Source organism: Tasmannia lanceolata, unplaced genomic scaffold (assembly GCF_043159265.1).
Source record: "Tasmannia lanceolata isolate RefF3 unplaced genomic scaffold, GAP_Taslan_0.1 ptg000018l, whole genome shotgun sequence".
Taxonomy (NCBI): Eukaryota; Viridiplantae; Streptophyta; class Magnoliopsida; order Canellales; family Winteraceae; genus Tasmannia; species Tasmannia lanceolata.
The window spans coordinates 8237840-8254043 of NW_027518695.1; the positions used below are offsets into that span (position 1 = coordinate 8237840).

At 39.6% G+C, this 16204-nt stretch overlaps 1 protein-coding gene and 1 pseudogene across 2 annotated transcripts; one reads left to right on the top strand and one right to left on the bottom strand.

Annotated features, from left to right (window-relative positions):
* Positions 1–624: 624 nt before the first annotated feature.
* LOC143851602 (putative receptor-like protein kinase At3g47110) lies at positions 625–6751 on the top strand. Of its 2 annotated transcripts, XM_077361079.1 has the most exons (3): positions 625–1554; positions 1684–3324; positions 6097–6751. In XM_077361079.1, the coding sequence occupies exons 1-3, from the start codon at positions 795–797 to the stop codon at positions 6540–6542; spliced, it is 2847 nt and encodes a 948-aa protein (XP_077217194.1). In that variant the 5' UTR covers positions 625–794; the 3' UTR covers positions 6543–6751. The 2 variants fall into 2 exon arrangements, with proteins under 2 accessions (XP_077217194.1, XP_077217193.1); XM_077361078.1 differs by having other exon boundaries at positions 625–3324.
* Positions 6752–14210: 7459 nt separating this feature from the next.
* Positions 14211–15180, bottom strand: LOC143850006 (pleckstrin homology domain-containing protein 1 pseudogene; annotated as a pseudogene).
* Between the last annotated feature and the right edge of the window lie 1024 nt (positions 15181–16204).

Consider the following 16204-nt stretch of genomic DNA (forward strand, 5'->3'; position numbering starts at 1 on the left):
AAAATACTAAAAGGGGAGGAAATTAGCTGGAGACGAACATTGATATAGCTCAGAGACAGATAAAAACAAGGAATTCCGTTGTAGAATGGTAAATGCAAGAAGGATTAATGCAATTCATTGCATCCAACAATGGGGGGCTCTTGTTGGAAGAAAAAGAGGAAATTAAGTGGACATTACGCATTATTTCAAAACACCATACACTAAAGAGAAGCATTGTAGCCCAAAATTGGACAGTCTCACTTTCAAAGTGATGCAAGCCAAAGGGAAGGAATGATTAGAAAAAGAATCTGATGAAAAGGAGATACGTCAAGAAGTGTTTAGGATTAAGAGAGACATGGCCCTCGATCTAGATGAAATAGTAATGGTATTTTACCAAAAGTCATTGGACCAGAACTCGACCCCGGTTCGATTAGATCGTCGGTGGAGGTGGTCCCCACCGCGGCGTGCCAGAGGCTCGCCATCATACTTGTGTTGGCTCGTCTGGAGAGTAGTTTCAGTTTTTTGTTTTTCCGTTTTTCACGACCGGCTGGAATTTTCCATGTGTACGGCTGGAAGTCATGGTAATAATTAGAGGCAAAATATCATGACGAATCATCTTTCCTCCAACATCATCCAATGTATGCATGACATATGGCCAAGAACAGCACACCCTGCTTTAACTCACACGACGACCCAAGTCAAGAGAAAAGCTGGAGGGCTATTCGTTCTTGTGCCGAAAGGATAGGGGTACGGAAGAACTGTATGCACTTTTCTTTCCATATATACATATATGATATGATTAAAGGAATGGTGAGATGAATGACATTGAGAATAAGAAATTCGTGTATTTGCTTGGCACACGAAGAACTCCAGCCCAAATGGAGCTATTAGCTACGAGTCTTTGCTTGGTTTGCTCATTTATTCTATGTGCAAATCTTATCTTTTCCAGTACTGCCTCCTTACTAGGAAACGAAACTGATCGAATGGCCTTGCTCACCTTCAAGCGCGGGATAAGAAACGATCCTCTTGGAGCCTTGAGCTCATGGAACCATACTCTTCATTTCTGCGAGTGGGAAGGAGTCACTTGCGGTCGCCGGCATCAAAGGGTCACCGTATTAGACCTTAATGGGCAGCAATTGGAGGGTTCTATATCTCCTGCCATATCCAACCTCACCTTCCTTAGGGAAATACACCTCCAAGAAAACAGCTTCAACGCTCAAATACCCCAAGAAATCGGCCGTCTATTCAGATTGCGGCATCTTAATATGAGCTATAATCTCCTTGGAGGCCATTTTCTAGTCAATATCACCCGTTGTTCCAACCTCTTAGTGATTCATTTGGCGTACAACCAACTGACAGGAAAAATTCCTGAAGAGCTTAGCACTCTGTCCAAGCTCTTCTTGTTGTATCTGGGTGGTAATGATATTACAGGACGAATCCCACCTTCGTTGGGGAACCTTTCATCTCTCACCCATCTTTCTCTTAGTCGAAATAATTTGGAAGGAAGCATCCCGGATGCCATCACCCGAATTGAGGGCTTGAGATTTTTTGTTCTTTCTGTAAATAAACTATCAGGTACGGTTCCTCTCTCTCTTTATAACCTCTCATCTATTGAGGCAATTGCCATGGCGGCTAACCAATTATATGGGAGCCTTCCCTCCAACATAGGACTCTTACTTCCTAATCTCCAATATATATTATTAGGAGACAATCAATTGGGAACTGGCAAAGATGATGACTTGGACTTTATCACTTCATTGACCAATTGTAGTGATCTGACATGGTTGGCTGCGAGCGGAAATCGTTTTGGAGGAGTACTGCCTAGATCAATAGTCAATCTCTCGACTGAACTTCGTACTCTCAGTTTAGGACAGAACCAAATTGTTGGAAGCTTACCTAGTCAGATTGGTAATCTCTTCAATCTACAAATATTGAGTTTGGGATTCAACTACATCACAGGCACAATTCCTAACTCAATCGGCAATCTTACTCAATTAAGCAAACTCTGGTTAGATCAAAACAACCTGCAAGGTAGCATACCTTCGACCCTTGGTAACTGCCAAAATCTTTTACTGTTGATGCTTGCTCAAAATAACCTTAATGGACCGATACCAAAGGAAGTTATTTGCCTTTCTTCCTTACCAAAATTACCCAACCCATCTCAAAATTCCTTGCCTGGATACCTCTCTTGGGAAGCGAGTGATTCAGGTAAATTAGGGACACTGGATGTTTCTGAGAACAAATTGTCCGGAGAAATTCCAATTAATCTTGGAAATTGTCCAGGCTTGCGAGAACTTTATATGCAAGGGAACAAATTTGAAGGAACTATTCCTCCATTTTTTAGTTCCTTAACAGCTATTGAAGCTCTCGATCTTTCAAACAATAACTTCTCAGGGAAGATTCCAAATTATCTACAGGGGTTTCATTCTTTGAATTATCTTAACTTGTCTTTCAATAATCTTGAAGGTGAAGTACCAAGACAAGGTATCTTTAGAAATGCAAGTGATTTTTCAGTCATCGGAAATGACAATCTTTGTGGTGGTATCTCAGAATTAAAATTACATGCATGCTCCACCCTAGCTAATGGGAAACAAGAAAAATCTCTTGTTTCTAGAGTAATCATCCCAATAATGAGTTCAGCTTTATGTTTGATTTTCTTGTTGTGTTCCATTTCCGCTCTATATTGGATAAGAAAGTCAAGGAAGAAACCATCTCCCACATCTTCTATGGAGGGTCGGCATTTGAAGGTTTCTTATGCAGAGCTCTTTGAAGCAACCGATGGGTTCTCTTCAGCAAATTTGATAGGTGCAGGAAGTTACGGATCAGTGTATAAGGGAATTCTTGGGCCCGATGAGAATGTTGTTGCCGTGAAGGTCTTCAACCTTCAGTTACGTAGATCTTCCAAGAGTTTCATGGCCGAATGTGAAGCATTAAGAAACATCCGTCATCGAAATCTTGTCAAGATCATAACTTGTTGTTCAAGTATGGATTTTAGAGGAAATGATTTCAAAGCTCTCGTGTTTGAGTTCATGAAGAATGGGAGTCTAGAGAAGTGGTTGCATCCAAACATGAATCGACAACGTCGATTGAACCGCTTAAATTTCATTAAGAGACTAAACATAGCAATTGGCGTGGCTTCTGCGTTGGATTATCTTCACCATCATTGCAATATGCCAATTGCTCACTGTGATCTGAAGCCAGGCAACATTCTTCTTGATGAAGACATGAATCCCCACGTAGCTGATTTTGGGTTAGCCAGATTCCATTCAAGGATCGTTCCCGAGTCCTCCAAAGAACAAAGTAGCACGATTGGATTAAAGGGAACCATTGGCTACATCGCTCCGGGTAATTGTTTTACTAGTCCTTTTTCATGCCTTTCACTTTCAGATGAGTGTGAAATATTTCACAATTTAAAATGGATACGGGGATGACATTTCCACACCCCCTCGAAGTACGCATTCGCCTCGCTTATAACGTCAACAGTGGGCAATTTTAACGGTTTTTGACGTCAAATTATGTTAAAAGGGGGGCGCATGTGTACTGCAGGGGGTGAAAATATCATCGCCCAGTGGAAAATATTTCTAAATGTTTTGGATTTTGAGTCCCATATTGATTATTCGACTCAAAATTTGTAAGTATTTCAAATACTTACAAATACTTACAAAGTTTAGACTTGAAATAAATCCGGTAAGATAATTATTCAAAGAATAAATAAAGTTTTTTGTATTGTTAAAATAATTGAGAAATTTTGAAGAAAAATTGAGAACATATAAGGAAAATTACCAAACACCTCCCTTGATTAAAATTTCTTTTACAAAAATACAGAAAAATTTGGGTTATTATTAAAAAGGCGTTGATAACTTAATTTGCCCCCTTTTTCATCACATGAAGCACTTTGTGGGGATGGAGTTCCAATGTTTTGGTGACCCACCACTTGAGTGGCCTGTTGGCTTTTGGTCCGTCCAAAATACTAGTTTAACAAAAGGTTTTCTGTTCTTTAATCTTTATTGGCTTCTATATTTTGGGTTTTAGTGTAGTGAAGAGAAATTATATGGTGGCCTACCGTCAAGTCCCTTGTAGGTGGTACGAGGGAATTACCATCCTTGATATTTGATCCAACAGCAGCTTCTTAAAATGTGGTCTGCTGTTGGATCGAATATCAAGGGCGGTATCGCTAGCACGGTACATGACGGTTCGGCACCATATAAAAACTCGAAAAGTAGCATAATTTTAATGAGTATATGAAAATGACGGGTGATTTTACTATTTATTTGAAGGGCGATGATATTGTCACCCCCCCTAAATTACGCATTCGCTCCCCTTTTGGCTTGATTTGACGTCAAAAAGCATTAATAAGGGGGGCGAATGCGTACGCAGGGGGGGTGACAATATCATCGCCCTTATTTGAAATGGGATTTACTACAGACTTTTGCCTTCGCTTCTGGCTGTTGCAAGTAGAGCAGTCGCTTTTCACTTTTCGGCTGATTTTGTCTTAATTTAATTCAACTGAGGTGACTGCTCTCACATGCAACAGCCAGTCTATGAAATGCCTTCTGCAATGTTCCCTAGCAAATTCCTTGTTTGTATTAAGGAAAAATTGCTAATGGGGGACACCAAAATATGAGAATAGACAAAGGGGGACACAATTTTGAAAAATGTTACAGAGGGACGAAATGGGGGTCATCAAGTCCCTACAAGGGTTATCAACACGCTAAATGGGGTTATCAAACTCTCAAAAGGAGGTTATCTACCCTCTTTAACAATTTTTCAAAATTGTGTCCCGCGTTGGCAATCCCAGCTTTTTTGTGTCCTCCATCGGCAATTTTTCCTTGTATCAATAATTGGGGACTGATACACCCCCCCCCCCTGCGCGCGCAGATAAAATACCCCCTTTTAATGTTATTTGTTAAGTTTTAAAGGGAAAGAAAAACGTTAAAGGGGGTGTTGAATTTATCCTCAAAGCAGTGAACCATTCTAATAGAAACCGACCGTTAGGAGGCGTGGGGGAAATATCATTTCCCTAATAATTTAGTCAAAATAAATCTAATTTTTTTTTTTTTTTGAAATGGAAAATAAATGTAATTTTTAAAGCAAAATGTAAGAGTCTCTTCCTTGTGATGGTCCCTAGCAAATCCCTTGTATTAATAATTTAGTCAAAATAAATCTAATTTTTTGAAAGCAAAATTTTAGTCTCTTCCTTCACCTCCTTAATTTAGTCAAAATAAATCTAAAATTTTAAAGCAAAATGTTGGAGTCCCTTCCTTGTGATGGTCCCTAGCAAATTCCTTGTTTGTATTAATAATTTAGTCAGAATAAATCTATTTTTTTTCTCTTCCTTGTGATGGTCTCTAGCAAATCCCTTGTTTGTATTAATAATTTAGTCAGAATAAATCTATTTTTTTTAAAGCAAAATGTTAGAGTCTCTTCCTACACCTTTTTTTTGTTTCATCATGATCAACCCACCTCTCTACTTATTTTTAAGAGAATAAACAAAAACAGAACAAACTAAAAAGAATATGAATAATGTAGCAGCCCTTCACACACATAAAACCAAATAACCTCTGTAAGACTAAAAAGATAATGATTAACTTGGGATGGGACCTACACATTTGAATTAGAAGTTGTTACATTCTGCCTTAATTCAAGTTGTCTGGCTGGCTATACTCCCATGATGTAACGAAATTTCTTTAATTTTTCTTCCCGCAATTCTTTTGTGGAAATATTAGCCGGTTGATCTTTAGTATTGGAATGCTTTATATCCACTTTTTCTTTAGTTGTGATTTATTTAATGAAATGATAACAAATCTCAATATGCTTGGTCCTCCCTTGATGAACTACATTATTGGTCAAAGCAATAAAATTAAATTGCACTCCAGTGTAATGAAACCTTGTCCATCTTATAATTGATTCACAATAAATTTTTAGCTTTCGTTTTATTGAGCTGAATCGGTTCTATTTAGTCCATAGTTTGTTCATTCTCCAGCTCTCTCCATGCTACCAAGATTTCTAAATATGAAGAGAACATTTAGTTGTCTTGAGAAAAATTTCCCATTTTTCTTTCCAAAATTAAATCTTCCTTTTTCATAACAAAAGTATAAGAGATGTGTGAAATTGCAGAATATGGGACAGGTGGTCGTGTGTCTATGGAAGGAGACGTGTATAGTTTTGGGATTCTTTTATTGGAGATATTCACTAGAAAGCGCCCCACAGATAATATGTTTAAGGATGGCCTAACCCTTCGCAAATTTGTTGAGATGGCTTTGATTGAACGGCAAATGGAGGTTGTTGACCCACTCCTTTTAAAAGATGAGGAAGAAAGAGCTGCAAGTAGTGCTGGAAATGACGAAGATAAGATAAGTCGATTGCAGGAGTGTTTGATGTCTATATTGAGGATTGGAGTTGTGTGTTCTGCGGAATCACCAAAAGAAAGAATGGAGATGGGAGATGTTGCAAAGGAAATGAATGCGATTAGAGACATATATCTTGCTGTTCGGATCCAAGGGGAGAGACGAAATAGGGTGTCACTGCTCGGTGAAGGTCCATCTTACCTCTCTAATTATTAAAATAATTATGGAAACAATATGTTTTTTAATAGTTTATAATTTTTTTTCGTTTCTTATTTGGGTGATTCTTTCCATACAATGCATCATAGCTTTCCTGTATTTCTATAAGACAATTAGCAGTTTTATTTTAAAGTTTGAGTTGTAAGTTTGTGACTTAATATGAGATTATATTTCTATTGTGGTTAATGCTATTACACCTATCATAACAACATTCTTCTCAAATCTTAAAACTGATGAATGGATGTAACCATTCAAAAAATATTTGGTTATCTCAGTTTTATCTTAGCCTCCTTGATCTGCATGCCGTGACTTCTTGGACCGATATGGTAGCCACCACCGGTGCACCTCAAGAAACACAGAGATGGCAACGAAAGAAATAGTTCAAATTCTTAAGAACTAAAAGGATATTTGAGCTTTGGGACAAAGAAAAAGAATATTTTTATGAAAAGGGTTTTCCATAATTTGGTCACAACCCAGAAGCTTGCCTTTTGTTAATATATATGTTGGTGCAATTTCCCTTAATAATTATTTTACACTTAATCATAGAATTTGCCCCAACTAGTTTAGGACAAAGGCTTAGTTGAGTTGAGTTGAGTATTTGCATCATGTTAGCATCCTCTTGTTTGAGATTTTATTCCTTTTTTTATTTTTACATGTGAACAACTTTTAATTGGTCCAATGAATATTATTTCATTTTATTTGATTGGCAAAATTAAAATAAGCTTATACCATTATATGCAAGCTATACAAAATTATCATCAAGTTGAAAAACAAGCTTAAATAGTATAGTGATTGGCTTTTGAAAACAATTATGAAGGTAAAAAATTGCATAAGGAACATCAATGGTTTTGTTAACCTATGAGTAAGGGACAAACCCCTCGACACTGTGCATCCCATCCACTTGTGGATGATGCAACAACTTCTATTTATGAACTCAAAAACTAAAGCCCTGAGGTTATTGCCTTAAAAACAGTTGAGCAGGACAATAAGATATTGAAAAGATTCCAATGTCAAATATTTCTCAATTATTTAGATTCAAAACTAAAGAACCTCATTGAAGGTTAACTGACTTAAAAGGAATCCTTTATAGATCGGAGGGTTGCGATCATCCTATGGAAATGATTTTGGGGGAACAACCTATTTACGTTGTGGCTCATCAAATGGACAGCTTGGATCATCCTATGGTGTGGACCATACACATCATTTTGAAAATTATGGGTGGGGACTGAAATTGGGCCTTAATGTTTTCGTTCGACCCACACCATAGGATGATCCAAACCATCCATTTGATGGCCCAGCATGCGGAGATTTTCAGGCTTTATCCAAAGTTAGGATTCTTGTGAAACTTATGGATCTACAATTACAAGATCTATTAAATATAAATGGGAAAACAACCAAGCAGCGCCTAATCGTGACAGAACTTGATAGGTTCTTAATCTCCAAAGATTGGGAGAAGCACTATCCAAAGTTGATAGGTTCTTTAATCTCTGAAGACTTGATAGGTTCTTGATCTCCAAAGATTGGGAAGACAACCAAGCAGCGCCCTCCCAAAACTGATTTCAGATAAAAACACACTAATTCTGGAATCATCAAGCTGGACGAGGGTCCACAAGCATTTAGAATGGATTTAGCATGGCTATAAGTCCCAGGTTTCCCCAGAGAAGTGAGGATATTTTGGAGGAAGTTATGGAGTGATCCATATCTCAGTTGAAAGGTCCTTTGGGTGGAAACCATGAGTGGCGGGTTCAAGCCAGCTTACCCACCAAAAAAAAAAGTGATGACGGGAGGGAAAGGTAGAGGAGCGGAAGGGTTTTCAATTCAACAGGAAGTTAAAAGAAGTGAAGTAAAAAATGGACTTGAAAACGTCCCATGTGGAAGAGCAAAACATAGAAAGAAGAGGAGCTACTTTAAAAACTTTAAGAAATTGATAAAAGGGAGGAGGTGGAGCCTTTGGATGAAGAGCCAACTCTTGAAAAATGTGAAGGAAGAATGAGTATGAAAACAATACTAAAATGGGAGGAAATAAGCTGGAGACAAACATCGATATGTCTCAAAGGAGGAGATAAAAAAAACAGGATATTCCTTCATGAAATGGAAAATGCGATGAGGATTAATGCAATTCATTGCATCCAACAAGAGGGGCTTTTGTCGGAAGAAAAAGAGGAAATTAAGGTGGCCATTAGGCATTATTTCAAAACACTATACACTAAAGAGAAGCATTGGAATCCAAAATTGGATAGTCTCTCTTTCAAAGTAATGCAAGAGAAAACGAATGAATGATTAGAAAAAGAATTTGATGAAAAGGAGATGCGTCAGGAGGAGTTTAGCATTAAGAGAGAAAAGGCCCTCGATCTGGATGGTTTTCGATGTTATTTTACCAACAGTTTTTGGAATAATTTAAGGATGAAATAGTAATGGTCTTCAAGGACTTGTATGATAGGGAAATGGGGAAAGAAAACAAATTCGACATTTATTACATTTATACCCAAAAAAGGAGCCATTGAAATCAAAGACCTCCAAACTATTAGCCTACTGTGTAGCCTTTGTGAATATTAGCTAAATTCCGAATATGAACAATGAAGGAAGTAATAGGGGATGTCAAATCTCCAAAGCACGGAACTTTTGTAAAAGGAAAGCAAATTCTGGATGGGTATTGATAGCAGATGAATGTTTGGACACTAGAAAGAGGAATGGTAACCAGGGCATAATTTGTAAGAAAAACATGGAGAAGGATAATGACCATGTAGTGGGATCTCTTGGATCTCCTTAAAGACAAGATGGGGTTCTGAACAGTGTGTAGAGTGTAGACAATGGATGAGGGCTGCTTTTATTAACATCTTTTTACATCCTTAAAAATGGCCTACTGACAGGGTTTTTTAGTAGTTCTGTAGGGATTCAACAAGGGGATCCTTTATCAAGATCTATCTCGTGTTTGATACGCATCGATCGACGTTGCAATAACTCCGAGTCATTCTCCTGAAGCTCATCCTCTTTATGATAAATGATGCTTGCCCTGAAATGACCTGGCCCCAGTAGGGAAATCCCCATTCATTGGGCCTTTCGATACAATCAAATAGATTACAAGTTTCCTTGCATGTGGCTCATCGGTGATGACTTCTTTGGATTTGTGTGAACTAGCAGACCAATCATTAAGTGGGGGTGCTACCTCAAACGTAAGCAAATCTGTTTGGAACTTGTTAGGAATGTGCACCACTATTCCAGCCCTGACCCACTTCTTAATTTTAGGTTTTGGGGAGGTGTATATTGTCTTTTTGCTGGAATTAGGAACAGATTTTATTTTTATATGTGGTTGTAGAACTTGAAAGGATTACAACTGTCCTACAATAGGACATTTTCCATCTCTGTACCCCAGATTATTTTTTATTTGAATTAATCCAGCAAAATATTTCAGATTGCTGCGGTTTGTTGATAACTTTTCTGCACCATTTGGTAATAATGCTAGTTCTGATCCCCATGGGCTACACCAATTGCATTTCAACTCTATGGCTGTCAACAATTGTAAGAATGCAGTAGTGTTGGTGAAACAGAAGCAAAGTGATGGATTGCCATTGGATTTGGTCCAAAATATTGTAGACTGACATAGAAATCCAATACCTAGCATTGGTTTTGAGTAGATTGCCATTGGGTGCTAAATACACATGGACAAATCAACAGGATTGATTGGTTTTGAGTAGATTGGACCGGGCTCTTATCTCTAAGGATTGGGGAGACTTATTCCCTCTCATTTTCCAGCGTGCTCTTCCTAGACCGATATCGGATCACAATCCAATCATGTTACAGCTTTCTGATTTGAAGGGAGGACCGAAACCGTTCAAGTTTGACATGGCCTGGAGTGACGAATCTGATCTTAATGATAAGATTGGTCTATGGTGGAAGGAGTTTGCTGTATCTGGATGGAAGGGATTTATCCTCTGTCGCAAGCTGAAATTGTTAAAGGAAAAAATCCGTGAATGGGTAAAGGCATCAAGGATATCTAAAGCTAAAAGAAAGGAGGAAATAATGTCGAAACTGGGTGAATTGGAGGCAATGGAAGAGGAAAGTGTATTGGGGGAAGAGAATCAACAACAAAGGGCAGAGTTAAAAACGGAACTTGAGGATATCATTACGCGGGAGGAAATCTCCTGGAGACAGAAATCCCGTGCCGTGTGGCCAAATGAAGGAGACAATAATACGAAATTCTTCCATCGAATGGCGAGTGCTAGGAGGCAGACGAATCAGATTAATTGTCTTCGGGTGGAGGAGTCTCTGGTGGAAGAACCGGATCGCATCAAGGAAATCATTGTGGAGTACTACAAGAAGCTCTACTCAAAGTCTGATTCTTGGAGGCCGAAAATTAATGGAATCCAATTCAAGACTCTATCTGCTGATAGGAAGGAATGGTTGGAACGTGCCTTTACATTGGAAGAAATTGAAGAGGCCCTGAAAGACCTTAAAAAGGATAAAGCACCTGGCCCGGATGGTTTTCCGGTTGCATTCTATGTGCAACATTGGGATGTTATAAAAAACGATGTGGCGGACTTCATCGCTGAATTCTACGAGAGAGGTGTAATCAATAAGGAGGCCAATACTACCTTCATTACACTTATTCCTAAGATCGATGGAGCGGTTGAAATCAAGGATTTCCGTCCTATCAGTTTGATCCACGGTATGTATAAGTTGCTGTCCAAGATATTGGCTCGTAGATTATCTTCTGTCATGGGGGACATTATATCTAAATTCCAAGGTGCCTTCGTCAACAATCGCCAAATCCTCGACGGAATTCTTATCGCCAACGAAGTGCTGGACTCTTCAAAAAGAAATGGTTTGAACGGATTAATTGTGCGGGTGGACTTGGAAAAGGCATATGACCATGTCGATTGGGGTTACGTGCTGGGAAGGATGGGATTTGGGGAGCGATGGCGTATGTGGATGAAGGGGTGCATCTCGTCGGCAGCTTTCTCTATACTAATTAATGGATCTCCGGCGGGTTTTTCCAAAGTTCCCGTGGTTTAAGACAGGGAGACCCGTTATCACCGTACTTATTCATCATGATCACTGAAGTGTTAAGCCTCCTCATATCTTGTGCTGAATTGAAGGGCTATATCAAGGGCCTCAAACCATGCACAAATGTCTCCTCAATATCTCATCTTCAATTTGCTGATGACACCATCTTATTAATGGAGGATGGACCTGAGCAGATAGTTAATATCAGAAGAATTTTTTGGTGGTTCGAGATTATATCGGGATTGAAGATCAACTTAAAAAAAAGTGGTGTGGCAGGTATCAATATGGACCCGGGTCGTATTAATGAATATGTCTCAGTGATGGGTTGTTTGCATGTTGATTTACCTATTAAATACCTGGGGCTGCCCCTGGGTCTCGGTATTCCAAAAGCATCATTGTGGGATTCTGTTGTGGAAAGGGTGAAGAAAAAGCTTAGCACTTGGAAAAAACAATACTTATCCTTTGGGGGAAGAATCACCCTCATCAAGGCAGCCCTAAGCAATATGCCGGTATACTTTATGTCTATCTTCAGAATTCCGGTTAAGATTGCTAGAAGAATTGAAAAGCTTCAGAGAGATTTTCTTTGGGAAGGAAAGGAGCAGGGAAATAGATTGAAGCACTTATTGAAGTGGGAAAAGGTATGTAGAGCTCGTCGGAATGGGAGGCTGGGCATTGGAAAGATTAGGTGTCGTAATATAGCCCTACTCGGTAAATGGCTGTGGAGATTTGAGGTGGAGAAGAAAGCGCTATGGCACCAATTAATAAAAGAAAAATACGGTTGTAGTTGGGGAGAATGGAACTGTAATAGTGCGGTGGCGGGGAAGGGCTCAGGAGCTTGGAAATCTATCACCTCTTCGCGGGATCAATTCCACAGAAACTTCAGATTTAAAGTGGGTATTGGCACCAAGGTTAGATTCTGGTGTGATCTATGGTGTGTGGAGCGTCTTCTATTGGAGGAATATTCGAATTTGTTCCGATTGGCCGTTAATCCAAATGCAGCAATTGCTGATTATGTGGTGCGTGATATTGGCTCCTCTAAAATATTCTGGGATATCAGAATGCGTCGGAATTTAAAAGATGATGAAATCGTCCATTTCGCAAGCTTACTGAGCACCTTGTCAAAATGTTACTTATCTCCTTTCCACGAGGACGTGTGGATATGGATCCCTGATGCTGATGGGGTATTCTCGGTTCGCTCCTTTTTTAAATCGATGAACGAAGGCAGTGACAATCAATCTAAGAAGGCACGTGTATGGCTCACAACGGTCCCTCCTAGAGTTGCTGCATTTGCGTGGACCGTGGTATCTGGTTGTATTAACACTTCTGAAAGATTGAAAAGAAGGGGAATCCAGATGGCGAGTAGGTGCGTCTTATGCAATAAGGCGGATGAATGCATCGATCATCTATTTATTTGGTGCCCGTATGATTATAGATTGTGGATGGGCATCATGAGATCGTTCGGATGCTGTTGGGTGTTCCAAGGAAGCATATGCGATATAGTGCTGAATTGGCGTGGTAGTCTTAATGGTTGTTTGGGTCAATCTTTATGGAAGACAATCCCTATAGCTGTATTGTGGCACTTATGGAGGGAGAGGAACAACCGAATCTTCTTAAACAAAAGTAGGGGATTCTATCATATCGCGTTAGAAGTAAAACTTTCACTGATTGCTTGGATAAAGGCTAAGGGTGGACTTCCCTATCCGGTTAGCATCATCCTTAGAAACTGGAATCAGGTGATGTCCGAAAAAAAAAGTAATTCTTGTATCAAACCTATGCGGTCCCCTCCCCCCTGCGGATGGCTAAAGCTTAATTTCGACGGTAGTTTGTTAGGCAATCCGGGATTGGCGGGTTTTGGCGGGATAATCAGAGACCCGGATGGTAGAACCATAATGACGTATGCGAGTTCGGCGGGGATTTGCGACGCAAATGAAGCTGAAGCGAAGGGCCTCCTATTTGGATGAAAGTGGTTTGCAATGAACAATCTTGGGCCGCTGATGATCGAGGGCGATTCCAGCAATGTCATCGCATGGGCACAAGGGAGATGTGGCGGTCCATGGCGTCTATATCAGATTATAGACGAAATTAGAGATTTGATTCGGGTTTTAAAACCGCTGCTTAACCACAAGCACCGATCTGCAAACTCAAACGCAGATGCTTTGGCTAAGGCGGGAGTTTTCTTAACGGAGCCAAGGGTAGTATACCCTTCTGCGGATGAGAATGCGATGTAATTCAGTATGATTTTGGGGCCATTTGGTGCCCATGCACTCTGTAGTGTTTCAACTTGTGGGACATCTTGTCCCCTGATTTCTAATTTAATTCGTTACCTTTAAAAAAAAAATCCAATACCTAGCATTGAGATCAACCTATGAACAGAAACACAGCAGGAGAAAGTAGACCAGAAGCATCCAAAGCTGGAAACGCTAAAGAGGTGAAAAAGGCAAAGCACTAAGAAGAACCAATGGGCATCAAAATGAGTTGGATGAGAATTCATTTCTACAGTTGAGCACAGCACAATCAACCATAAGATGAACAGGCTCGATATCGTGGAGGATTGGAAGATCAAATTCGTTTTATTGATAAGTTATGTGTAGAATGGTCTGCATCATTCTAAAAAAAGAAAAATCAATGCAATACATCATGTAGATAAGAAATAATTTGAGATGCAAGTAATAAATCACATTCACAGACGCAATTCTCCTCAACTAACCTCAGGATGATGAGAATGCAAACCATGTGATTGGAATCCTCACCAATTATAATCACAGTGAAAAGATTACACATGCTTAAAACCCTAGTTATGAATCAACATACAACGGAACCAGAATTAAACCACAACAACACAACAAAGATCAAAGCAGAACCCTAGAAATAATTAAAAATACAAGAAAAAGCAAAAGCTCATATAAAGATCCACAGAAAAACAGAGTTGAATAAACATCAGATCTGAGATAAATAAATCAAACCTCTCGCCAGATCCAAATCAATCAGTAATCGACGACTTCGGAATCGGTAACGGAACGAGAATGCTGAACGATGGAGCGTCCGATGGAATTAATCCATTCCTCCTTCTCCTTTTCGGAATCAGCGATGAAATACAAGGTGTCGGTGCTGGTGGAGAGCTCGAAAGCGAATTGCTTGTTGAGGACGTCATCGGCTCCTTTGACGGTGAGGCACGTGCCCACAGGGATGACGCCACGTGGCTTGGAAGCACGTGTGATGTGGGATTCCTTGAACCAGAAGAGCTTGCCTTGTTTGAGAACGAACCAACGGCGTCTCCATGTTTTGATGTATTCGCCTTGTTTGGTGAGCCACCCGGTGCGTTCTGGGTTCGACCAGAACTCGACCCCGGCGGTTAGATCGTCGGTGGCGGTGGTCCCCACCGCGGCTTGCCAGAGGCTAGCCATCATACTTGTCGAGACAGATTAAAATAGGAGAGGGGGAGTAAAAGAGAGATTTTTTTGTTCGTTTCGTTTCGTTTTTGTCGCTTGCTGTTGATGTTTTGCTGCTGGGTTTTCTGGGGTTGTGGTGGTTTTCTGGGTTTTGCTAAGGTGCGCTGGGTGCGTTGTCGACAGAAGGTTCCATTGTATGTGGGTCTCATTTTAGATGGGCCAGTATCTCTCCCTATTTACATGGGCCTCTTATTTCTCTCTCCTCATTTTGCATGGGCCTCTCCCTCTCTCTGTCTCCTCATTTAGTATGAGCCTCAGTGTCTCCTCTACATATGAAGAGTTCCTCAAACAAACCAAAGAACTAGGTTAACAGTGTGAAGATGACCGGGCCGAAATTTATGCATGTGCTAACACATTGTATTAACCATGAAGGTAAGATCAGAGTGAACAAGTGTTAAATATTAATGGCTAAGAATCTTTTCAACTAGATTTCGAACTTCAATTGTTTTATCATTTACCTTTAATTCATTGAATATTGTATAAATATGCTTGAACTAATCACCTACACTTTCTAAATTAGACATCTCGAAACTTCCAAATTGTATTCATAGAGTTAGAATACACGTTCTTTACCACTATTACTAGCAACTAGTGGAACACTCCCACCATCCATTGGCATATTCGGTAGGAATCAATTATTAACAAAGAAATTTTGTATAGAAAATACATGGAAGCTCAAACGGAGACACAATCTCATTTTTAACTATCTGTAAATTCAAAGACATCTCTAAGAAAAGTACAAATTAGACTCACTGACACAATAGGTCATATTTTTTTTTAAAGAAGACAAGAAAACATGGAACCTTATGCCTTAGCAAATGAAGAAGAGAAGAGGGTACATCATAGCAAATGAAGAAGAGAAGAGGGTACTCATAGCCTTAGCAAATGAAGAAGAGAAGAGGGTACATCAAAAAATAGAGAAGTCTAGAGTACAAGATTACAGGTATATTGCTGAAAAAGGTTGTGGACGATTCATCTCTTCTTCCATATAGAAGTGGGAGCCTCAGCTCTCTCCAGATCTGTTTTAGGGTTTCGAATTTTATCAGATCTTTAATGGCTGCCGTTTCAGGGGCATCGATCTGCGTTTCTTCTAGTTCCCGTTTCTCACAGCAGAACCAGTGACGATGATGATCGATTTGTGAAAAGGGAGATCTGGTTGCAGTGGAAGGAAGATCTGACTCCAATTGGGTTGAATATTGAGAAATACGA

Bases quoted from the DNA above. Each gene is read 5' to 3' on its own strand.
- LOC143851602 (XM_077361078.1), top strand. From the start codon at position 795: ATGAATGACATTGAGAATAAGAAATTCGTGTATTTGCTTGGCACACGA. The intron at 3,325-6,096 runs GTAATTGTTTTA...GTGAAATTGCAG, and splicing joins CATTGGCTACATCGCTCCGG to AATATGGGACAGGTGGTCGT.